This window comes from Callorhinus ursinus, unplaced genomic scaffold, assembly GCF_003265705.2.
Source record: "Callorhinus ursinus isolate GAN/ISIS: 27379988/994484 unplaced genomic scaffold, GSC_fseal_2.0 scaffold4, whole genome shotgun sequence".
NCBI classification, from domain to species: Eukaryota; Metazoa; Chordata; class Mammalia; order Carnivora; family Otariidae; genus Callorhinus; species Callorhinus ursinus.
In genome coordinates this window covers 6,314,283-6,340,745 of record NW_027397066.1, presented here as the reverse complement: position 1 = coordinate 6,340,745, position 26,463 = coordinate 6,314,283, and the positions used below count along the sequence as shown (strand labels likewise).

The window sequence follows — 26,463 nt, the reverse complement described above, 5'->3', positions numbered from 1 at the left end:
GAAACTCACCCAGAGAGGACAGCCTACAACTGGCAACTAGACCTTAGCAGTTAAGGTGTTACTCTTCATTCTTCAGTCATTACTTATGCTTTCTCCACATTAGCATAACACCAGCAATTCAAATAATTAAAAAGCACCACAGCAGTAATTATAAAAGACCCATTTAGTCTGGAGGACTATTTTACTGCAGCTGAAAAGAAATCTAATATTAGTAAAATTATTCCAACACAATTTCTTCTTCAATTATGCTACTGCAAATTTAAAACTTATGAAAAGCATATTAAGAATTAGGAAATCAAGTGGAAAAACTGTATCTAAAATATTTATTTATAACTTTTAAAACCTGGTATAACAGAGCAAGGGCATTTAGGATGACCTCCTAACTAACACCAGTTAGACAACACCTGACTGGGCAGAGAATAGCCTTACCATTTGTATTTCTTCTGGGGATAATTCATCGTCACCTTTGCCATCTCCCCAGGTGCCCAGTTCAGGTTGCGATTCAGCCGGAACCTTCTCTGTTAAAAAAGAAGAAGAAGAAGAAGAAAAGCAGAAGGCAAAACAACTCACTTTAGGAGGCTGGCTTGGGATGCAGGCACGTTGTGAACATGGGGTGGAACGGGATCGCACAGCTTTGTCCACATCCGGTTACTGAGGCGCCGCACCGTGGTTCTCCTACCGTGCTGAGGCGTGTGCGTGCGTGCACATGTGTGTGCACTTGTGTGGGGGCGAGAAGGCGCCTCATGCACAGCGCCAGTGCCACGGTGATCTCAGCAATGGTTGCAGACCAAAGGGACAGTCTTCAGAACCAGTCTTCAAGTATATTTTACCTCAAAACACAAACTCACACACTCACGCCACGTCCCCCACCCCCTGCTTTCTAAACACTGCTGAATATATAGGTGTTTTCATTAAAAAAAAAAAAAAATACAGGAAATGACAGACTGCTCCCTAATCCTATTTCTCTCCCAGAAGTAACTACTGTCAGCACTTTGACTTGACCTAGCACGTTCACATACACGCAGAGATGCAACTCCCTGCCTTCCCCCCACACTTCAGTCTAGAAACAATATGGAGTTTTGTGGGTTAGCATGCTGTTCTGAAACTTGCTGTTTATGACTTCACCATATCTTGGAGATTATCCTACGTCAGTCACATAGATCTGCTTCACTCTTTTAAGCTGCTGCGTAACATTCCGTTGTAAGGATGCACTGTCCCTTACGTAGCTGTACCTCCACTGATAAACCTTGGGTTATCTGGGTTTCTCACTAGTATAATGGTACCATGTGCCAGTCCATCCTTCGGGCGCTCTTTGGTGTACTCCAGGATAGGTACCTGAGCACGAACTGCGGACTGGAGGTGGAGGAACACCTTCCAGAACTTTTTGACCACAATCACACAAACAGGTGATGGATACTTGATGAAGTGAACCAACAGCTCAGGTTCCCAGGAAGGGCTGTGCCACCCAGGACCATGCTAGAGAGGCCTGCCTGGCTCGAAGGGGGTGCGGAGGGAACAGGGGAGTGGATGGAAGTGATCTGCCCCTGGTACACACTGTAACGGAGTCTCTCTTTCTAAAGGTGACTTTGCGTCTGGTATTTGTGTCTCAGCGGTGCTTCTAGGCTTGTCAAGGGGCTGCCAAGTACTGCTTCTTTTTCTTTTCTTCCTCAACTTCAGGAAATTTCCCAGAGCTGAGCTCAGCCCCACGACATGGGCAAAAGTCCAGAGTTTTTGTTTTGAGACTGATAAAGGAAAAGAATGTATGATAGCACCAATTCAGAGAAAGCAATTTAGGCAGACCCTGTGTATAAAGTATTACCATTCCAAATGCATCCTCACAAAAAAATCTCCAGGTCATCCAGAACACTGTGCAAGTTTAAAATAAATGGCAGTTTTTGCTAGAATTATATTTATAAAAAACATTTATATATAATATACATGTAAATATAATAAACATATATAACTGATATATAAAAGAGAGACTGAAGGCACCCACTGAAACTGGTGAGCTGTTTTTCAGACAGGACATCTTTAGATAGGAGCCTCTGCACTTTTAACTCACCCCACCTCCACCCCTAGAGCCCTCTGTTTCCTATGTGACCTCATTATGGCATCCACATCAAGCTTTGACTCTGATGTCAAGGATAAGAACACAAAATTAGGAACACAGAAACGTCATTCGCATCAGCTCCAAGGATAACTGAGCTCTGAGCTGGAATGTCCAATTTGCAAAGAGGCTGCATGCTCAGCAAGCTGCTGACCTCGGTAGCCGTCGGGGTCCACCTTTCCCATCAACTGTGAGCTCCCTGAGGGCAGGAACAGTGGCTCATTCAAGAAGTGTAGGAAGTATTCACAAATAACCAGACCCATCTTAATGCTAGGGGAAACGAGTGTAAGAAAACAAACTGTAGATGGGTACATGAAGGGGGCGCCTGGGTGGCTCAGTCAGTCGAGCGTCTGACTCTCGATTTCAGCTCCAGTCATGATCTCATGGTCATGAGATCAAGCCCCCCGTTGGGCTCCGGGCTCAGTGGGGAGTCTGTTTCAGATTCTCTCTCTCTGCTCCTCCCCTACTCCCAGGTCGTTCACTCTCTCTAAAATAAGTAAAATCTTAAAAAACAAAAAACAAACAACGGGTCCATGCAGACCCTGTGCTGGCATAGTACGAATATGGAAGGCGGCGGCCTAAACATCTGACGAGGACAAAAGTGCTATATGACCACAGAGCTGCTGGATACTGCTGACTAAATGAAAAGTAACCCAACTAGCGGTTTTTTTAAAAAACAGGAGCGTGGCAAGCTCTGCCTAGAACTATACCACCTAGTCCTATCCCGAAGTATTTTTTAAGTTATAGCTCATGTTTCAAAAGAGAAATGAAAAGCTGAACAGCGAAGCCAAAGGATTCCACGTGGCCCCGACTTAAAAAGTCCTTCTGCAAACTGTAGACACGCTTAGCACCATGTCCGCGGGCAGATGTGCAACCCCGCGGCGGGGGGGGGGGGGGGGGGCAGCTGGGACTTGGGGAGTAAGACTGACCCGCCAGCATCAAGGTCGGGATGAACGAAATGTCAAAGGCCCCCAGACAACAGGGCAGCAGCAGAGAGGTGGGCGCAGACTTCTCCCCTCCCGCACGCGCTCCCGGGTGAGCGCACACGGGCCTGGGGCTCTGCATGGCCTAGCCTCACGACTCCCAGGTGTCTCCAGCCCTGAGGCCCTCCCTGAGCTCTAGGCTCACTCCGACCACCGGCTCACTGTCTCCACCTGAAAGTCCATCAGGCGCCCCAGCCCTAGCACGCGTAGACGAGAATTCTGGTGCCGCCCCGCCCACTCCCCCCGAGCCTTGCTGCCAGACAACTCTTCCTCCTGCCTTCCTCCTCACCGTCCACCAGGCTGCTCCAGCCCCAAGCCCTGGTGCTCCGTCCCTCTGTCCCTCACATCTCCCACCCCACCTACGAGTTCATCTGCAGCTCCAAACTACGGTTGGAGTTGGAGCGCTTCTCTCGACGACCACCCCCATCACCACTGCTGTCCTGCCGTGCGACACTGTCACACAACCTGCAACAGATCTGGACAAGTCCACAGCTGCCACTTCTTCCATACTCAGCTGTGTGCCAGACCTGCCACTCTCAGCCTGAAAACCTCCAGGGGCTTCTGGCCACACGCAGAATCAAAGGCAAACCTTGACCGTGGCCTGTAAGGCCTGTAGGCTCTGGCCTCGGTCCCCATCTCGTCTGTCCCTGTGCCGTCCTCACTGGTGCCTCAGCCCGTGAGTGCGCACGCGCGTTGCCACATGCCAAGCTCGGCTCCCCCCACACCTCTTTGCTGGCTTGGTCCTCTGCCTGGAGAAGTTTTACCCGAATGAAGGTTCTGATCGCCACATCCTTGGCCACATCCCTTGTTGTATGGTGCTTCACTTTCTTGCACTTCACAGACACTGCGTTTTGTCAAAGTGAAGGTCTGTGGCAACCCTGAGTCCAGCAAGTCCACTGGCGCCATTTTTCCAACAGCACGTGCTCACTTCATGTCTGTATGTTGATCAATTTGGGGTATACTGTCATTTTAATAACATTAATTCTTTCTCAACCACAAACTTGGGATGCTTTTCCATTTATTTGGATCATCTTTAATTTCTTTCAACAATATTTTTGAATTTTCAAAACGTAAGTTTTATACTTTTGTTGAACTTATTCCCCAAGTACTTTAGTCTTTTTGGTGCTATAAGGGAATTGTTGCTTTTTAAATTTCATTTCGGATTATTCACTGAGAATATAGAAAAATGAAATTGATTTTTGTATACTGACTTTGTATCCTACGACCTTGATGAACTCATTCATTGTTTTTTATTTTGGTAGATTCCTTAAAATTTTTTGTATATAGTATTAGGTAGTTTGTGAATAGAGAAAACTTCCTTTCTAATCTAGATTTTACTTTCCTTTGCTATCTTAGTGACTTTCAATGCTACATTTGAAGAAGGATACTGCCCAATCCCTGGTGTCAAGCAGTGGATCTCTTCGTAGCCAGCTCTACAAACCAACATAAGACATGCGGTTTGTGGAACATCGACTGTACACGTCGGACACTGCTAGGCCCTTCATGTGCTAGCTCACGTGATGCTCACAACGAACCATGGCCACACGACACCACAAGAAAGCACAGGCTCAGAATTTACATAACTCGTCCAGGGTCACAGCTCAGGGCAGAGACCAGGCTGCAAAACCAGGTTAATCTGACTCCAAAGTTGCTTCCATGACTCTAAGCTGCAGCCTGGTTTCTTCTCTTCCCTTACAGACCCACAAACAGGTAATAGATAAAGGTGGGATACAGCAATGGTAATAGCTTTCTCTTGGGGGAAAAAAACAACAAAACTGAAATATTTAAAAATCTGTTATATATGCAGGAATTTGTACAGACAGGAAATTGTGTACACTTTTAATATTCTGATTTTACAAGTCTTTGGGATTCCGTGTAGCTAAGCAAAAGAGGACATAACAAGCATCACTAAATGATTTGAAGGAAAGGGGGGTCTGTGGAGTTGGGGGGCAGGGAGGCTGAGCCGGCAGAAGCAGGCAGGTGCTAGGGTGCAGGGGAGAAGGCAGGAGAGCACTGGCCACAGGGCATCTCAGAGACATCCCAGGACCAAGATGAGGGTGGGGGAGTGTCTCAAGATGCTAGGAGAGCAGTAAGCAAAGACAACACCAATAACAACCTCACACCCTCCTCCCCACACCCCTAAAAGGTGTCATCACCCCCATTTTAAAAATGGGGGAACTGACACTCAGAAGTGCCAGGAGGTGCTAGAGCTGGGACCATGACAGCCTCAGAAGAGACAATCTTCATACAATCCTGTCTCCTACGCGGGGGTCAGGAGCTAAACTGGAGAGCGCGCCCTTAATATCTGGTGGGCTGGCTGAGTCAGGAGAGAACCTCGTGATTATAAAACAACAAATACTGACTTTAAGATAAAAATATAAATCGGGACTTGACGGTGTATTTCCTATTGTCCAGGGGCATGAAGTTCCTTCTCCATTAGGAAACGCTTCCACAGCAACTAAAAGCAATCAGTGTTCCCCGATCACCCTCCTCTGTCCTTTCGCTGTTTTCAGTGATGTGCTGTTTCAGAGATTTACTGAGCACGTCCCGTGTGTCAGGCGTTGTTGTGGGTGCCAGTGTTAAGAGCAGTGAACAGCACACAGAATCCCTGTCCTCACGGAACCTACATTTTAGTAGGAGGGACAGATCGTCAAGAACATTAACAAGTGAAACAAACAGAAGGATGGTGGCACGTGCCCGGGAGAAGGATAAAGCAGGAAGACGGGAAGTGCTGGGAGGCCTCAGGCCTTCATCCTCTCTTTACTCACCCTCATTCCGGGGGATCGCAGCCTGTCTCAGGGGATCGAAGCTGCCTACAGACCTGCCCCCTGACCTCCAGACTCATAAACCCAACTCCCTATTCAACATCTCTGCCAGGCATCTCAAAATTAACACGCCCGACCCTGGGCTCCTGATCAAACCAATCTCCCACATCGCAGTGAAGGACAGCAAACTTCTCCCTTGTCAAAACCTCCACGACCTTCCTTGACCCCTCCTTCCTGCCTGTCCCATGTACAGGAAGCCAAATGCTGTGGTTTTACTTTAAAATGTATCCAGAATTCCAGCACTTTCCCCCCACTCCCCTGCTACCATGTGTGTTGTGCTCCACCATTATCCTGTTTCTGGGGGACTTCAGCAACCTCTTCACTGTCCTTATTTCTCTCTTCAATAGAGCAACTGCAGGGGCCCTGCTCAAACACAGCTGGGTGGGGCCGTGCTCCGTGCAGACCTCCCCATGGCTTCCCACCTCCTACGGAGTAAAAGCCACAGTCCCCGAGCAGCCTGGAGCCCTGGCATTTCCTCACTTGCTGTCCCTCTGCCCTCTGCCCTGCTCTCCAGCCTCCAGGCTGCTCATCCACCATGCCAGGCATGCTCCCTTCCCGGGGCTTCCACACGTCTGCTTTCCCCGGCCTGTGATGCTCTTGCCCGAGACAAAGACAGGCTTCACTCCTCATGGCCCTTGGGTCTCTACTGAAATATCAAGCTCTCCGACCTCTCTGACAGGCCTAATCTCTCCTCCGACCAGGACCCTCTATTGCACAGCACCTACAATGATTGTATACTACATGGGTGTGATTGTTCCACCAACATCTGTTTTCCTATAAGCAGAGGGGTCTTGTTTTCTACTCACTACTGTCCCCAGCACCCAGCACAGTGCCTGGCACAGCAGCACTCCATGTGGGCTCAGGGGTCAGCAGGGGCAGACAGCTCTTCACTGGAGATCCGCCCTCAGCTGGGCCCCAAGAATCTGTATTGGCTTCTCCCCACTCTCATCAGCCCTACCGGTATTTCTGGGATGAATGAGTGATGGAATGAGTATGCGGTGTCAGGCATGAGTAAATGTAGACATAATAACCCTACGTGTTGTCCTACGAGAAGCTGGGCCCCGTTAGTTCATGAGTGATGCTGGGGTTTTCCTTCATTAGGGACCAGTGGAGATGGGAGCTGTGCAAGGCCTCCGGCCTATGGATTAAGGCAGCCACCAGAGAGGACAGGCTCAGGCTCTATAAAGAGTGACCCAAGTGCTGCCCCTTTCTCGGTTTTGACTTTGGACAGGTTTTACAATCTCTTCAAAGCTTGATTTCCTCACACGTAAAATGATGACAGCACCACCTCAAAAGACCCAATGAGCCTCAAACTGTTGATGGCCCAGCACGAGCCCAGCACAGTGGAGGGCTCACTAGGTGCTGGTCTCCCCACCTCTCCCCACTGACATCGTTTCCAACCACAGAAAGAGCCCCTGGCATCGTTCAGGTGCTCATTCCCACACGGCATTCGGAATTCCCTCTCTTGTACAAGGCAGGGAATAAATCAGATGGAGGGGCAGTACAGATCTGCATATAATCCTGAATCTACTATTTATGAGTTTTTAAGTTTCCCAGCCTCTCACAGCCTTTCAGAAGGCTCATCTCAAAAACAGGGCCACCAAACCCATCCCAGGGGGGCTGCTCTAAGGATGGTGGTGGTGTCTGCAAGGATTCAGGGCAGTGCCTGGCATCTGGGAGACGTGCAAGCAATGACAGTCACTGTGATAACACGGACGAGGGGACTGAGGAAGACGTCTGGCCCCCGGGCCCTAAGCACACCATCATCCTGGCACTCGTGCAAAGCAAAATCCCACCCCTGCTACATGTGAGATCCGGCAAACTAGGCATGCACTGCCTACGCAGGGTGGCCACGCAGAGTCAGTGCTAAGAGGATGCTGAGATCACGGGACAGGGCACCACGTGGGGGCAGGGGAGGCAGTGCTCCACCTTCCATGAGACCCCAGCCCCCACCCTGGTGGTGCACTTCAACTCAGGCCCTTTCCCTGGACTCTGCCAGCTCCTGGGTGGCTGGAGGAATCCTTCCGCCCTGCCCCAACAGGCATCAGCTCCAACTGGGACAGAAAAAGGCTGCCCCTTCTGCGTTTCCTTTGCTTTATGCAAGTACAAACACCGCAAGATGTCTAGGACTGTGTTCCTTTTCCTGCTTTGTATTTCTGCCAGTACGTCATAAGGAAGAGACGCAAGGCAAGACTTTGGTTTCAATTCATACCTGGATATTCTTCAGTGACAGGTTTTTCTTCAGAGTCTTGTGAAGGATTCTGTGAAACTTTCTCAGAAGACATGGATTCTCTCGTCTTTGTATTTGGTTCTGGTTCCAGCTTAGATCTAAATAGATAATTAGCAGTCATATAATTTGCTGACACAGCAAGATTCTATTCTGACAACAGAGGGAGTCACGTGTGACCCCTGCACACGTGTTCCGTGCCCTCTGCCAGGGAGCAGAGTTGCTAAGCAGTGTCCATCCCAACCCCTTCCAGCAGGGCACTTACTACAAGGGACCAGGGTCACCGCCTGCAGAGGGAGGACTGGGCACCCCACCAAAGCTCACGAGGGAAGGAATGCAGTCAGTAAGTGCTGAAAGAAAGAACGCACAAACCTGCCCCACATACTGACACCGCACTCAACACGTGCGTGGTGGAGGCTGACTGTTCAACAAATCCAGGACACTGGCTGTTTCACACCAGTGCAAAAGTGTTGCTAAATACACACACACACACACACGCCCACACATTATGTAGTATATATAAGTAGTATCTTAAATAAGTTAACTATAAATACACAAGCGACTTGTCTCAGGAACCAAGGCCTCTGCACTTGGCGTCAGCCTCAGGGCCCCTCTTAGGGCTGTACTATTTTCCACCTTCAGGGCTAGGCTCGAGCTCACCTCACTCAGAGAGGCCTACCCTGTCTCTCCGACCTCAAGCAGGCTCCCCCATGTCACACCGTGCCATAGCCCTTGTCCTCCTGATAGGCAGTTACCTGCGTCTGGGATGACCTTGCTACTTCACTTGTTTACTGCGTGCCTCACTCTGCTGGAGGGCACGCTCTCAGAGCAGGGCTCTGGACTGCTGGCCATGGTCGCTGCGCAGCCCTGGGTCCCACATGAGTGCCTGGCATTCAGTGTTTAATAAATACAGGTTGAATGAATGGATACCTTATAACGGTCAGTAATTAGCTAGTAGGAGAAAAAACTTGTTGATCATGAAACAACAAGCCTTGTAATAGCTTTCCTGGAGTCGACACAGCACTACAAAAATTATGGGTAGACTGCTAAAAAGATCGATGATGAATTCCATATTACGAGCCAGGAAGACTATACATAAAAGGAACAATGTAAATACATACAAGGATGCTCTTGTTAATGCCACAGCTAACATTTACTGAGGGCTTATTATGTATTGGGCATTTTTCTAAGCACGCTATCTGGATAAATTTATTTAAGGCCATACATCCCTATAAGGTAGGTAATGATACTGATGACCTTCTTACAGAGGAGGAAACCGAGGTATATGGAAGTGAGGAAACTCGCCCAGGTCACACACTTAGTCAATGGCTGGGCTGGGATGTGACTTAAGGAACCTGCCTCAGAGGCATGCTCTTAACAGTTGCTCCATGAAGAGTAGAGTCTACCCACCATGTTCCATGAAAAGGGGCTTCTGGTCAAATGAATCTGAGAAAACTGAGTCAAAGCTAGATGGGTATTTTACTCTACAACTTTTTAGAGCCTTGATTTTTTTTTAAGATTTTGTTTATTTATTTGACAGAGACACAGCGAGAGAGGGAACACAAGCAGGGGGAGTGGGAGAGGGAGAAGCAGGCTTCCCGCAGAGCAGGGAGCCCGATGCAGGGCTCGATCCTAGGACCCTGGGATCATAACCTGAGCCGAAGGCAGACGCTTAACAACTGAGCCACCCAGGCGCTACCGATTTTTAGAGCCTTTAATAATGCTAAAATATATTCTGAATTTCCAAAAGGATGTCTTTTCCAAATAACCTGTGACTGCAGAGACCATTTTCATGGGGCTTTTGGAAAAGACCAGGGTGCTAAGAAAGGCTGTTTAGGAAATGCTCTTCTCGAACATTCCTAAAAGAATTTTCAAAAGTAACTATAACATCAACCTTCCTAAGCATCCAGCGACAATGGCGGGGAAACAAATCAGTCTAAAGCTTAGTGCCTCGAAACAACAATAATCATTTACCACCCATCAGTATTTCTGGGTCCAGAAAATTTGGGAGTGGCTTGGCCGGGCAGTTCTGACTCCGGGTCCTTCCTGAGGGTGCAGCCGGATGCTGGATGGGGCTGCATCACCCGAAGGCTTGCCACAGGCAGGAGGATCCCCTTCCAAAGAGGCTCCTTCCCATGGCTGCCGAGCGGGTGATGGCCGGGAGCCTCGTTCCCTCGTCAGAGGTCCGTGCGAGTGTCACTGTCTCCCCAGAGCAGGCAGTCCCTTGAGACTGCGGCAGAAGCGTCAGTGCCTTTTATAACAGCCAGGAAGTCACATGCTGTCATTTCTGCCCTACACCATGGCCCAGGCAGTTACAACGGTCCCCTCAGGCTCAAGCGGAGGGGACACACACCTCACATCTCCCTCCCAGTGGAGCAGTGACAAACTGATTTTAATAAGACCATGTGGGATGGGACATGTTTGGATGCAGCCATCTTTGGAAAATACATCTGCTACTCTAAGTTTCACAAATACACAGAGAGATAGTTATAAGGATATTGATCACAGCACTACTTGTAATAACAAAACAATGACTTAAATGTTCCTCAGAAAGTGCCAGGTTGACAGTGACAAGATTCAGGGAAAGAGAAAACCCCATTTGCAATAGCCAAAACAAACAATAAAAAACTAACAATGACAACAAATACCACAGCATAAATTTAACAAGAAAAGCCCAAACCCATGTGTGGAAAAACTAAAAGATGTTCTTGAAAGATACAAAAATACCCTGTAACAAATGGAAAGAGATATCATACTCCTAGACGGGAAAAAGAAATATATAGAGATCAGTTCTCATGGAATTTAAGAAACAAAACAGATGAACATGGGGGGAAAAGAGAGGTAAACCATAAAACAGACTCTTACCAATAGAGAACAAACTGAGGTTGCTGGAGGGAAGGTGGGGGGGTGGGCTAAATGGGTGATGGGGACTGAGGAGGGCACTTGTGATGAGCACTAGGAGTTGTACGGATGTGATGAATTACTCAATTCTACTCCTGAAAGTCCAGGAGAAGCCTAGATGCAAGCTTCCAGTTGTCTTCTCCCAGTGAAATACGACAGGCAGCACCTAATTCTCCCAGCAACAAGAACATGGGCACATACAGAGTACTGTCAACCTGGAAAGCTCCCTGGGGCCTTGGCATCCAGTGTTTCACTGGGAGTCAGTCATGCAGCATGGAGCACTCAAGTAGCTAACCTTAGTTACTCAGTCTCCAGTTCCTCCAGAGGTCAAATTCAAATAGTTTGGTTCAAGGCCCCTGTCATAAATCACACTGTTAGTAGCATAAACTCTCCGGCGTGACGGTCCAAGGCTCCAGGTATACAAAAACAAAACACCCTCTTAGCAGGCAGGATATGCCAAGAGCTTGGAGATTATCTTCCAAACACTGGCCCAGAGCCAGTTTCTTCATAATGTGCAGAGTTGGGACACCCTAATCCTACTGAGTGAACCTTCTCATGCACACCCTCTAGTCCGAGTTTGCTGAAAGTTTTTATCATGAAGGCTTTATGATAACGTTTGGGTGCACTCTTGAGAAAGAAGTAACATTTTGCCAGGCACAGAAGGGCAGAAAAGATATGGTAGGCCCAGGGAAGCTAGGAGTGGGGCCACCGGGTCACAGGACGGTCCCTGCGCTCGGGAGAATTATTTGGCTATTTTAATAAAGACTTATTTTATACTTCCACAAGCCACGGACGAGAGTTCCAGGTGCAGCACACCTGTCCCCCAACATGTCATTTTTATTTTAGCCATTCTAATAAATGTGAGATGGTATCTTGTGGTTTCTTATTTGCTTTGTTGTGAAACAATCACATCCAGAAAGATCTTAAGTACAGTCCAAAGAACCCTTTCTCCTGAACCATCAGAGAGTAAGTTGTCAACCTGATCTCCCTTCACTCTATTTTAGGATTTCCTGAAAACAAAAGCATTCTTTGATACAACCAGAATACAACCATCAAAATCAGGAAATTTCACATCGCTACACTACTTCCAGTCTTTCCCTGGACCCCACCCTATTTTGCCTAGTTGCCTCAATGATACCCTTTGTAACAAACAGAAAGATCCAATTCAGAATCACACATGGCATCTGGTTGTCATTTGTCTTCAGGCTCCTTTGGTTTAGCAGTTCTGTGGTCTTTCCCCAAGTTTCATGACCTTGATGCACGATAATGGCCAGTTATCCTATAAGACATTCCCCAGTTTGAGGGTATCTGACCGTCCTGATGGCTGGATTCAGGTTATGCATCTTTGGCATAAAAAAGTGATATTCTATTTACATTCTTCTCAGTGCATTCCATCAGGTTGTCCGTGAATTCACTTCGATCACCCGACTGAGGTGGTGGCTGCCAGTTCCCCACTGTAAAGTTACTCTTTCCCCCTTTGTAGTTAAGAAGTTACGGGGGAGGGAGTGCTTCGATACTATGTAATTATCAATTTCAAACCTTCAGTGTACTCACTTATGTATTCCTATGGAGATGGACGCATGATGTCCTATTTTATTCAGTGGGTTATCATCTGCTACTATCTTTTATTTGATGCTCAAACTGTCTCTAATTTGGCCAGGGGAAACCCCTTCAAACTGGCTTGGTCCTCCTCCCATGTTCCCATCATCCTCAGAGCCCTTCCTTGCTGTCTGGTGTGACAAAATGTTCCAGGTTCATGTCCTACTTTCCCTGCCCCAGCCCCAGACTGAGTCATTTCCACAAGGAGCCCTAGTTCCTGGAAGCTGAACCGGCTACGTACAAGCCAAGATCTGAGTGCTAAGCAGGCTTATGGCTACTGGGGTGTCCACTTCCAGGCCCATTTGCACACCCACACATACATACTCATTTACAATCATACATATTTCTATTTCCCCCTATGCAAACTGCAAGCCAGGAGTTCACACCGGTACCTTTCCTGCCAACCCAACACCACAGGGTTCATTCTGGCTTCTTCCCTTTCGCTTCCCCTTTCACTGTGTGAAACCTGGCTTCCATCATCCTTGTATATTTACTTATTTGACCAATCCCCCTACAAAACCAACCTGTCATCTCCACCGCCTCTCTACCCCCTACAGGGGTGCGCCCCTCTCCTTACTCTGGCTTCGACCTGCCCTGGGAGCCAGTGGCCCCCCCACCCCTGCACTCACCCTCCCTGCTCTGCCCCACTCCATGGCAGCAGGACTCAATTGTTTAGGAAGAAGGGCTTAATTGACTTTTAAATAAAGGGCTCCTGTAAAGTCTGTAATCCTTTGTGTCAAGAGTATGCTAATGTACCAGTTTTCAATTTAAAATGAATAAAAGACTGCAATGCAGTAGACAAAGTCGAGAGCTTTTTTTTTTTAAGTGATAAAAACAGATCTCATTATACACAGAATGTCTATTGCAATCCTCAGGGAAATTACAAATTAACTAGTTGAAGGCACTGTGAAAAAAGCAATTTTTAAAAACTCATCAGAAAGATCAGTTTATGCCCCATGATTTATTTAAATTGATTTCTCTAACTGAAGGCTGAGCATTTCATAGCTGCAATCAACACAGTTTCCACCTGGCCAACATCTGTCTCCAGGTCCCTTATTTGACAACCTTGGGATTCTATTTAAAATTTAAGAAGACTAGAAAGAGAGAGAAAGAGGGTGAGAATCAGACTTTTCAGTTTTGAAACAAGAAAATATGTGGAGGAAATTCTTGGACTTATACAAAAGTTAAGAGAAAAGTGGTTAATATTCCAGAGTTAAGTATGGCTCTTACACTTCTCTTCTGCTCCCAATCGAGGCTCTCGGTAGAAAGAAGGTATTTTTGGTACATAATATGATAGTACCATCATTTCAAAAGTGGCTTTCAGACTCAGGTATCCACTCTAGCACAGGTGCTGTGCACTCCCACAGAGCAGGAAATGCCTCACACCACCGTGAGTAAGCTATCCTCACACCCACACACGTATCTACTGGGCATCAAGCCCCTGCTGCACAAAGTGTGATCCACAGACCGCTACCGGACCGTGAACTATTACTGGTCCTGCTACGAGAGAAGTACAAAAACCAAGAAGAGCAAGCATGTAGAAACGCTTATAGCACTTTGACATTGCCATGTAATCAGAAACACAACTGCCGAGCAGCATATATAGTTCAGATGGAACTCCGGTGGCGGGGTCGCCAGCAGCACGGGCTGTGAGCCTGACCTGCGCAGTGGAGTACGCTTCCGTCCACAACGGACTGCAAACCACAAACAACAAAAAAGCGGTCCCTCACCTCAGAGAGCCTGTTGTGAGCCAGGGGTCAGCACACTTTTTCTGGAAAGGGCCAGATGGTAAATATTTTAGGTTTTGTAGAACATGTATGATCTCCATCTTGTGTTCTTTTTTTCCCTTTTTTGTTTTACAAACCTTTAAAACTGTAACAACCATGTTCGGCTCTCGAGGGCTGTATGACAACAAGCAAAGGCTAGACTTGGCCCACAGGCCACGCTGTGCTGACCCCCTGTTCTAGATAGTGAGTAGGACCAACTCACGGGTGGGGAAGCAGGGAGGGGCTGGTAAAAGGGCACAAGCTTTCAGCTCTAGGATAAATAAGATCTGAGGATCTAATGTATAACACGGTGACTACAGTTCCTAACCCTGTATTGTACAACTGAAACTTGCTAAGAGAGTAGAACTTAAACAATCTCACCCAAAAGAAGAGAAAACGACACATACGTGAGGTGACGGGTGTGCTCCTGAACGAGCTGAGCTGGAGCTGTTGCACAATGTGCCCGTGTATCAATCCCCACAGTGCACACTGTCGGTATCTTACAGGGTCACGTCACTTATACCCCGGTAAATCTGAAATTTTTAAAAGGGACAGAATCCTACTGCTGTGGGCCTCCTACCACACCGCACCACTTCGTGACCTCCTTCATCTTTGTTGTCATCATCCCTAACCCCCCCACTCCCCCTGCACTGGCAAAATCTATTGAGCTCTTACTGTGTGCAGGGACCTGGGTTAGGGGCTCAATTTTAAGACGTACGAGGCACAATGGTGCCCTCACCAAGCTTCCAATCTAGGATGAGGGAACCGAATCATAAATAATAATATGAGTACACTCTGCAAGGACCAACTAAGCATCCGGAGAGTATGTGTTGCAGGAGCACCCGTGCCTTTTCTCAAAGAGGAGGAGGAAAAACGGAATGTAGTGAAATTTTCATCTTTTGTACCAACTTAAGGGCGTAAATAATAAACTTAAGGTCATGCACCCAGCCAAGGGATCAGGAGGTATTTCCTGAAGTGCATTTGCCTGTGATTCAAGGGTGAAGAGCTCCACAGCGAGCAGGGCTTGGGAAAACATAATCAAGGCACATGGCAACATACAGACCTGGAGAACTGTACACTCAATGTTCTTCAGACTTGTTTGACCACGGAATCTGTTTTTAGGGTAACACTTACTTAGGTCACCAGGATCCCCTCAGATACCTTAGGAAACTCTCACGTTATCCTTCATTAGAATTAACAGTAGGATCTGCTAATATTCTGGAAATTAACTTCAAGCTATACGGATAAATGCAGAAGGTGCCTCATCCTTCCTCCATAATGTTTCATATCACCCAATGTGAGAAGAAACCACCATCTTTCAGTCAGGAGGTTTGATCCGTCTCAAATCTCCCTTTAGACAGGAGAAAATAGACAAAAGTTCCCACTCTAAGAATATCTTTGTACTAGTGAAAGTAATGTGTTCAAATCCGGGCCCAAACCAGCAAACTTTAAAGCCAGGTCATCATGGGTAGACACAGGATCAGATAACCCACCCCTGAATAAGAAAGAAATTGCACTTTAAAGAGACAGGCCTAATATTTTACATTCAAATCTGTGCCGGGACTCCTATATAGTCTATTGTGCCTCCACAGACAACTCGCAGAGAAGAATAACAGAGGTTTGTTCTGGTTTCTAGACAGCCACCTTAAACCTCTTCCCCAAGGAAAAGCCAATAATACAGAACTGGATTACTTTCTGGAAAAGGGAAAATGTTTCTGATTAATTCAGATGGCTTTTAGAGTATATTCCCAAGAGGGCATGTGATAGTTTAATTATAACCAAAATATTAGTGCTTTAAGGTGGTTAGGAGGATAACGGGCATATTTCAAACCCTTTTGGGATGACAAGGCCACTTGTGCCAATGTTGTGTCCAGTGGTGGCCCACAACCTTTCCAACTTATAAGCTCTTACTGTGTAGACCTGAGCCAAGAATGAATGACCATGCCTCATTCTTTCCTTCATTCAAGAACCATTAACTGAACACCTACTTTGTGGCACTCTCTGATCAAGGTGCTGGGACCATAGAGATGGAAGACACAGTGACCTTGCCTTCAAAGGACTCACGGTCTTAGAGCAGGAGAAAGAAGAGACATGAGACCCCAGTAAAAGTTCTCCCCAGCCCTTATGTCCAGCTGAAGACAACTGGCAGCAGGTGCCACTATCAACTCAGATAGTACAGTTGCTACGGGGATGGGAGAAAAAAGTCACACTTAACAATGGCGCTACCTTTCTAAGAAAACAGAGAGAACGGCGGAAAGATCAGCTGAGACTACTTCTGGTTTAATGAGCAAAACATTTCACCCATTTTAGAATAAGCGCCCTTTGCTATGAGAGATCAGCATGTTATCGCCACTGCATGAAAATGAATACCAGCAGAGAGTACCTTTTTTCCTATACTATGAAAGATTTAAAATAAACAATCAGACAATTCCTTCACTAACAAATATGCTTTACTTCTGTCAAAAACAAAAGAAACATGATAGTAGCAACCCAGCCACAAAGCAGGAGCACTTGGGTTTCTTGAGTCTGGTTTATGAGAATAATTTTTATCAATAACTAGTACCAATCAAAACAAAATAGTACAAAAACAAAGAACCCACAAATCCAACTTGATAATAAAAACTCTTATAGTCAACTTATCTTCAGGCACCCATTCATTCACTCACTCAGCAGCCCTCAGTGAGCGGCTTCCCCAGACCAGGACGGGCAACGTGCTGCATGATGGGCTCGGGGGGGTCCAACTGCAGCCCTCCAGGAGCGCGTGTGTTACACCGACCATGACAGTGTGCAGGGAACCCACACAGAAAGGCGTCACCAGCACGGCCCACAGAAGCCAGGAAGTCTTTACAGAGCAAGCAACGTCTTAACTGGGGCTGGAAGGACACACAGGAGTTTGCTTGCCAGAGGAAAGGGCAAAGAGGGGCAGAAAGTACAGGGATACATGAAGGGCATTCTGGGCAGAGAAATCAGCAAGGATTAAGGCATGAGGGCTTCAGAGAACAAGGCCTCTTCGGAACACAAAGTTACGTATGGTCCGAGCAGAGACCCACAGGTGCCGAGTAACAAACGACGGCTGCCCTCTGCTCACTGCAGGCCTTGAATGCCACGCCATCAAGCTGAGCTTTTGTAAGACATGGGAAGCGAGGGAATGGTGAAATTATACATATGTTCCGGGCAGTCGTCTTCCGGGACAAGGTGAGGAAAGAACCAGGAGGAGGCTGGACTACACTGTGTGGGTCACACAGTTACTTCCCTCGAGGTCTTTTGCTCAAAGTAATTGGCACAGGCCAACCAGGCGGCAGGAGACGAGCCTGTACTCGACTGTCGAAATGAGAACAACTCCCATCTGACTGATCTTAATTTGTCGAAGCCTCTGCTGAGAACCAGGAAGTGAGGAGGCAGCAGCAAAAGCCTCTTCCCACTTTTACCTGGGGTACCTGCTAAGTCTCAAGAGTCGGGGTCCGCCTGGGTGAGGGAGCAGAAATGGGCACCTCTCCCGCTGGTGGCTGGGGGGTCAAGTGACCACCACGCCTTGTGGATGGTAAGTCACCGGGGACGAGGGCCACCTTTCTCCTCCAGGACGGCTCTGGGTGCCCCTCCACCTGCAATCCTCCCCAAACCGGGACTGCTTTCTTCCTCTGTCATCGCTTTCCCAGACCCTCCTCTTCCTGCACCTACCACAAACCCCATTGTTTGAGAAGTCTGCCCCGTTACCCTGGCGTTCAAACCTTGTCACAAGTCAGATCCTGTGCGGCTCCACTGGAGGGGACTCTTGGAAGCCCGCTCACGATTTCCTCTGCACACCACCCATTTCCCTCCGTCGTTTGCTCTGCACCTTTTCACTGTAACAAATCCAAGCCTCAAGCTCCGCAAGTCCTCCTAGCACACCACCTAACCCGGGACTGGTGCTGGGGGTCTCGACACAATCAGAATTAAGAAAATTTGTCCCCAGGTAGTATGCCCTGTTACCTTCTGAAAGAACGCCCTAAAATCTTTCCAAGGCCAGTTCAGAAGTGGTCCAGAGGTGAAGCCTGGACCTAGCACTTCCTGATCATTTGAAGAATCCTATCTCAGGCTGGCTGAGCAGCTGCAAGGGAAGCAGCTTTGGGTCCCTGTGCTCTAGAAGCTGGCGTGCACCCCGACGGGGAGGACAGGCTGGGGAACAGACACGTGCCACGGGAGGTACTGAAGTCTGGCTCTGCTGCTTCCTAGCTGTGGGGCCTTGTGCAAGTCCTCTAACCTCCTGGGGCTTTAACGGCCTCACCCGCAAACCAGCATGTGGCATCGAGTGCTCTGTTAGAAGGGAGGCGCACGCTGCAGATGAGCCGAGGGACGCCTCACAGGGGAGCAGAGGTTGCTGTGCTCCAGCTCCTGCCTCAGGAAAATCCTTTGAGAGGCAGCAAGGAGAGGCGCCGGGGGCAAAGAGAAAGACGTAAGATGGCTAAAACTGCCAGCCACACAGGGTCGCTAACACAAGCCAGGCCTGCGCATGGATTCTGAACCCACCAACAGCCTGGGCTCAAAGCACAGCTCTGCCACCTCCGGGCTGTGGGACCTTGGGGGAGTTACCCAGCTTCGTGAGCGGCAGCCTCCCCATCTGGAAAATGACGTTAAGAACGGTACCTGCCCCTCAGGGTAGGTGGTTGTGAATCTAGCACAGTGCCTGGCACAGCAGTCAGGGCTCCGTAAGTACTAGCTATAGCATTTTGTGAAGAAATCCAAGCACTCTATGTTGCAAAGCATAAGGACTCTACAAACATTAGCGGCTATCATTGCTATTATTAATTGAGGAACCCCAGCAGAGACAATACTTACAGTCTTTTCTTATCCACCACTCGTTTAACTCGGATGGCTCTCTGTTCTGAGTAAAGTTTACATACTCCTGTTGTAGGGAAAACACCAGAACAGAGACCATTTAAAACCGCTTCGCAGGCAAAGGTGTCATTAAGTACAAGGAGACACTACAGTCTTCAGCTAGCAAAGCTAAATTTTGCATCATGTCTATGGTGAAATGCCACATTTGACCTTTAAGATAAAGTGAAATACTTTTTAAGTAATCTTCGATGAAATCCAGAACCACGCTCCTGTGCTCCTTCACTTGCTGGGAGGGCATCTCCTTGTGCGCTGGAACACAAACGGACAGCAGTCAGGTCTCTGTGCTCGGTTTCACAGGGCAACCACTCATCAGCTTCCTCAGAACCGTTTCTTTACGGAAAGTATTTATAAAACTACGGCGATAAAACAAGTCTGTGTCAAGTGACATTACATTTTTAAAAGAGGAAGATTTATTGGGCTTTGCAAGAGGAAAAGATTAAACCTGTAGAAAAACCACAGTCAAATAATTTATGGTTTATTACAGGGCACAGGGATCGTACTGGATGCGCCCCACTTCTTGAGAGCTGACCCCGTTTGTATTAACAGCATCCAATGCTCAAGCTGAGCTTCAAGTAACATGTTTAAATCAAACTCAAGCCCCACACTACCCCCCGCCTGTCTGGGTTGTTTTTCAGCTTGGAATGCTCCATCTTTGCCCCTCAGCTACTCCCATTCCAAGGGCCCCTTAGACACAGAGTCAAACCTTCCTTCTCAAGGAAACCTTCCCTGACTCTCCTAGCCCTAAGGATGCCTGGCTTCTGCAAACTATCACATCTGCTTCAGGTCTGTGCCATTTATTTTGGTAGGACAGCTCCCATTTACAGAGAGACTGAGTGCCTACCACCTGCAGGCACTCCAATGGTACTGTACATACATGACTGCTAATGCAAAAGGCCATCTGGAGGCCTAGTTTACACACAGAGAAACTAATAAGGTTCAGAGTCAATAAGAAGCCCAAGGTCACATGGCTTGGTACTTAGTTGCTGGTTTTATTCATAATCATGTACTTCTAGGTTATTTCAATGAATGTTTAGGCCCTTAAGGGTAGGGTACATGAATCATGTTTTTCCTATTGGGCTGCCTAACCTGAGATTCACATGAGGGACTGTACACAAAATTCTGTGAGTATGTGTATTTCTCTGGCAAGAACGTCTATAGCTTCCATCAGACTCCGAGTGGCCCATCAGGGCCGTGATGACGGAAGCTTCCTAAGACAAGTCGGTGTCAAGAACTCAGCAGCATCTGGCCACTTGGAGGTCTGTGCAATTTAATGGAACCTGGATCTGCCTAAGCACATTACGAAAGGGTCAAGGAAGATACAGGACTGGGGAGGCTGTCTCACTGCCCTGGTGAGAATGGGACATGAGTGAAGACTATGTGATACGAACAACCCTCGTGCCACAGCCAGGGTGCTAAGTACATGCTGAACTCACCTGAATTCTCCTAACAGCCCTAACAGATGCACCCTGTGACTGTCGCCACTTTATAGACAAACTGAGGTGCACGGCAACTGAGTGCCTTGCCCAAAGCCGTCTGGGTAGAATGCGCTGGAGCTGGGGTGGACACCAAAGCACCCACGGCTCCAGAGCCCTCCTCTGCAGCGTGAGAGTCTGCTGCCGAAGTTTCCTATCCAAGCAGATGGCTGAGAGCGCCCTCTCCCGTCCCTGTCCACACACCGTTGACCACCGACCCTCTAAATGCCACACAGAGCACAGGGGCACACACAGTCTGTCTGCTCTGGCCCTTAGGAAATGTCTGGTTGTGCGTGGAGGGGTCCTCCTCACCACCCTCCTCCGACTGTTTAACTTGAATCACGGCCTTTTCATGACTTTTCACAGCTGATCAAGAAAAGAGGAATTTTAAAGTTTTGAAACCAAAATCTGAATAGCAACACAGGAGAGAACTTGAGCGGCGCGCGTGCTGTGGATCCTGTCTGAGGCTTCACAGTCACGGCGGGCTGGCCGCGCCTCTCAGAGCACCTCACCTTGAGTTCTCAGCTGCTGAATTGCTTCAGAGCAGGTCCTCATGAACGTCTGCGCGTCCTGGTCTATCTGGTCTCGCTCTGTGTCTGTCATTCTTCCATATTCAGACATGACATGGCTAAAAAAAAAAAAAAAAAAAAAAAAAAAGTGGGGCGTGGGACAAAATTTTATAGCAGCAGCAAATGACCACAAATGTTGTCTGGATGGGGCGTGAAGGGAAGGGAAAGCTTTCCTATTGACATGACATTTAGAGAAGCCGGCCGGGCTAGGAGGTGGGAGAACTCTCTGCATAGCAGACCCAAAAGATACAAAGGCCGTGAGCAGGGAGTGGGGTCAGGCCTGAGCAGGGATGTGGGCTTCGACTGTGAGAACGACAGGGCAGCCACTGAAGGCTCTCAGGGCACACGAAGACAGAACTAGATAAACGTGAGGAGAACACCCCGGGTGCCGCACAGAGAACCGCGGGGGGCTACTATCGGGAGGCGCTTGAGATGTATGTGGAAAGCTGTTTCAGGCTGCCATTTTTTCCAATGTTGACAAACAGTCTTCAAGACTCACAATAAAAGAGCTCTTAGAGACATTTCATTTTCCCTAATATTTTTTCTTTTTTTTTTTTTTAAAGATTTTGTTTATTTATTCATGAGAGACAGAGGGAGAGAGAGAGAGAGAGAAGCAGAGGGAGAAGCAGGCTCCCAAGGAGCAGGGAGCCCGATGCGGGACTCGATCCCAGGACCCTGGGATCATGACCTGAGCCGAAGGCAGACGTTTAACCATCTGAGCCACCCAGGCGCCCCTTTCCCTAATGTTAAGTTAGAAAACTCCAAAGTTACTGAGCTAGTGAGGGTGCTCACCTACACTAACGCAGCAGCCCGAAGTTCAAGCTATTCCGGTTAGAGTGCCCTGCTCGTCTTCCTAAGACCTGGGCAGGTGTGGCAGCACTATTACTGACAGTGATGCCAACGAGCCTAATTAAACACTCTGGACATTGTAACTGAAATTCAGAAACACAAAATATCAAGTTAAAAGGGACCTCAGATAATGTACCGACTCAACTCATTCCGCTCCCATCTACTAGCCCTGCCAGCCCCTCATCCTCACCGAGAATAAAATACAAAGTCCCGATCGCCCCGACCCGACACGTGTGACCTACTTCCTGACACTCACCCTCCCGCCCCGCACTCCCAGCGACACTGGCTGCTTTGTCAGGGTCAGCCCCACGTGCTCCCCCGACACTGCTGCAGCCTGGAAGGTCTTCCAACAGGTGCTCTTCCAACAGATGTCCTCATGCTTCCTCCCCATTCGGATCTCCGATCACAGCCAGCTTCCCTGACCGGCCCCTGCGCTCGTCCCCAGCACGGGCCACCATCGCTGATTAAGTGCCTGTGCCGGATAGGACATTACGGTCTCTGAGACCCAAAGTCCCCTTCTACTCTGCTTTGTGACGCGGGGGCTGGGGTACTCCAGACCACACTGCTACCCCACCGCCATCTGTTCTCACCCGGCCTCATTTTCCTTACAGGCCTCCCTGAAATACATTGGGTGTCAAGCTCCTCCCAGGAGCACGTAAGCTTCAGGAAAGCAGGGACTCTGTCCTTTTTCCTTTGTTTCCCAGAGTCTAAAGTGGTGCCCAGCACGGAGCAGGGGCGCCAACAGCAGCCGAGCACTTAGCCTGCACCAGACACTTACTCTCAATGCCTTACATGTATTTCATTGACTTATTTAATCCTTGCGATTCATCCACTCATTCACTTCTATACTAGACCCCCATATGTCAGGCACTGTGGCAGGGGTTGGGGGTCCACAGTTGGAACCAGGCTTATTTCTGATCCCCACAGAGGGCAGGCACCAAACCATGGGGGCACCAACACAGAAACACGGGGCACAAGGAACTGTCTGGACGGTGTTGGTCTTCAAGTGGACAGGGGGACTCATGGGGAGAGAGGTCAGTGCGTGCAGGGGAGGTGCCAGGCAGGCAGAGAGGGAGATGCTCCCCACAGAGGACAGTGGGAAAAGACCTACTACAAATGCCCCTCTGCAGGTCACTGTTGGAATGACCGTTCGCTATATGGTCTGCACAAGGATCATCCTGAGTGTGAAAGGGAAAACAGGAGTGCACCAGGTGCTCCCTGCACACTGGGAATCCGGGCCGTGGAGCTCTCGGGGCTTCGCACCACTGCAAGGGGCAGCATGCCACCCGCACACGGTCAGCGTCTCCACAGTGAACGTCTAGCATATGTTACTCTAGTTTTCAAGGGAATGTAGATGCTATTATGATAAATATATATTTATTTAAAATTGTACTGAATCTGCAACAGCTATTTCTCCAGTATCAATAGGTTTCCCCAAAATACAACGATCATACAAATACTGCACTATCAATTGGAGAGGAGCCCTCGAGGTACAGAAGTTGGGGACGGCTGACATAGCCACTGGAGGACGTTAAACAGAGTCTGCATTTTGCATGGGGGCAGATGGGTGGAAGCAGAACCTGGGTGCTCTCAGTCACAGTTAAGGGAAGAGGCGGAGGGACTCTGGGCCGAGGCCAGGTCAGTGGAGAGGAGGCAGAGCAGATCCAAGGAAGATTTCCTAGGCGACGAGGACTGGCTGAGGAGGGGAAGAGGAGAGCCTAGGGTCCCGAACATGGCAGGCACAGGTGTGGAAGGACAGATGCTCAGGTGTCGGCCAAAGATGGCACATGAAGACATGACAGATGAGGAGATGGAGCAACTTGAAAGAGAGTGCAAACTCTTATTTTTCTGTGAGAATTTAAAAACAGCACCACCTACATAATGGGCATTTGAAACATATTCATCAAAGGTAATGAAGGCTTGCCGGTGACATAGCCCCAAATTAAGTATCACAATAACAAAATTATTACTGCTTTGAAAAGGCTGACCATCTGGCAAATAAATTCCAAAAAAACTTATTCTCACAGGACATGCATATAGAAATTCATCAAACTTTAATTTTATTTCCTTTATGAGTTACAGAGGGATAATTTTATTACAGACCTCAATTTACCAAAATATTAGATTCAATTAAAGGAGACCAAGTTAGGTATAGGTCTGGATTAGTCAATTTACTTCAAGGAAAAAGGAGGAAAAAAATGGGTAGTAAATGTATTTACTGGTTCAGAAATTCAAAGGAGGATTTTTTTTTTTAATTATTTGGTTGATCAGCATAAAGGGGCAAGTTCAAAATTACAAAATACCATTGACACCGTGCCTATTACTTTAATATGCAGTTAGATGCTTCCTGAGGACAGAGAAGAAAGAGAACAGTGTAAATGATTTTTTTTAAAGATTTTTTTAGAGAGAGAGAGTGCATGCACACATGTGCAGGGGGAGGAGGGTGGGCAGAGGGAGAGAGAGAATCCCGAGCAGACCTGCCACTGAACTTGGAGCCCGACGCAGGGCTCAGTCTCATGACCCTGAGATCGTGACCCGAGCAGAAATCAAGAGTCAGACACTTAACCAACTGAGACACCCAGGCGCCCATCGTAAATGATTTTGTATTCTGTTTCAAAGGTTACTGAAAAGGTATGGACAAAAGTTAAAGGCTACAATCTTATTTTTGCTATAAATATTACATAGGGGCAAGTACAGGACCCTGTTCACAGTATATGCCCAACAGACAGCACGGATTACCCTGTTAATGTCTGGGCTACAGATATGAACAAACATAGACCCTGCTCTCGATAAACACATCACAACAGGTAACGCCCACAGGCTTATGTATGTGCTTTTACATCACGATGGCTAATGGTTACATAAAGTTTCTGTGCACTAATGCTACTCACTGTGCTAAGCGCTTCACATACATTCACCCATTCGATTCTCAGAACTCCACGAGGTGCGTCTTACACGAGGTGGGTCTTACACGAGGTGGGTCTTACACGAGGTGGGTCTCACACGAGGTGGGTCTCACACTAGGTGGGTCTCACAAGTCTCATTTGGTACAGGAAGCCACTGAGGCACAGAGAGGTGAAGGAACTCGCCAAGGTCACCAAGGTCACACAGCTAGCCGTCAGCCGAGCTGCGATTCAACAAAAGCAACCTGGCTCTGGAGTCTATGCTCTTAACCACAACCCAGGGGACCTCTTCTGTCACAAAAGGGAAGAGAGTTCAGGAGAGAGGATGCTTTTTTCCCCACTAGTTGATGGAGAGGAAGGTGATCTATGAACCAAATCTTAAAAGGCAGGATGCGGCCATGCGGAGACAAGAGTGGACACTCTCAGGAAGTAACAGAATGGAATCAGGAGAGAGCGAGCTTATCAGGAGAACAGCCAGTGGTTCGATGTGGCCAGAGCACAGGACAGGTGGAGCAATGAGACCTCGGGGGGCCTCCAGTGCTGGTGGAAGGAGTTTCATTCTGTAGCCAGCAGAAGGGCTGGGCCTGATGGAGATGAATACGGCAATATCTCCTTAGATGGAGGAGAGGGGGAAAGATCAGGTAATGGGTTACTGAAACGAGGCAGAGAAGCCCGCCTTATTCATCCCTGTCTCCCTAGCGCTGTGTAAGACGGAGGTGCCAGTGCATTTCTGTTGGACTGAAATTTAAGAAAGGAGCAATGGCAGCGTGTGGGTGGTGGCAGGGCCTGGAAAGAGGAGACCGATCTGAGAGGTAAAACTGTCAGGAACAGCACAGCATCATCAGATCCTGGGGCCTGGGGCCTGGACGAGCAGCAGACATTGGTAGAAACAAGGAACACAGAAGGAAGAGAAAACGAACTGGAAATATGAAAGAGAGAAACCACGATTAACGCTTATCCTTACAATGCAGGGTAAAAGGACGGAGTAATGCCCTGGAGACCAAATGTTCCATGACTGACACTTTGTTTTGAAAAAAGAAACCAGGGCAAATGGACTCTTAGAACCATTTGGTGATAAAATCTGGAGAAAGTAAAGGAGATTTTAAGTAACAAAGGATGGCTTTCTGAAGTTCTAGGATCTATGAAGGAGAAAGGGGAGTCACTGTGACATTCAGTGCGGTGGCCACAGACTGAGGCAGGCCGGAGACTACGAACCACGGCCTAACAAACTGAAAGAGAGGAAGACGGCGGTGCCATCTAAAACCCCAGGAACAGACTGCTTTCACGTGAAGGGCACTCAAAAATTGCTTGCGTGGATCTTGTTGAACTGATCTGACCATTTTAATCCTAATCTCTAGAGGGCCACTCGGCCAAGTCTGGCTCCAGG

The 26,463-nt window shown here is 48.1% G+C and overlaps 1 protein-coding gene across 4 annotated transcripts in view; it reads right to left on the bottom strand.

The window, feature by feature from the left end:
• STX18 (syntaxin 18) overlaps window positions 1-26,463 on the bottom strand; it is a 116,482-nt gene that overhangs the window by 13,430 nt on the left and 76,589 nt on the right. For all 4 annotated transcript variants that reach the window (XM_025887183.2, XM_025887184.2, XM_025887186.2 and 1 more), the window contains exons 3-7: window positions 21,268-21,383; window positions 19,455-19,532; window positions 19,224-19,290; window positions 8,128-8,243; window positions 430-518 (exon numbers count right to left, since the gene is read on the bottom strand). In XM_025887183.2, the coding sequence (XP_025742968.1) occupies window positions 430-518; window positions 8,128-8,243; window positions 19,224-19,290; window positions 19,455-19,532; window positions 21,268-21,383 (466 nt within the window). The remainder of the gene's footprint in view (window positions 1-429; window positions 519-8,127; window positions 8,244-19,223; window positions 19,291-19,454; window positions 19,533-21,267; window positions 21,384-26,463) is intronic.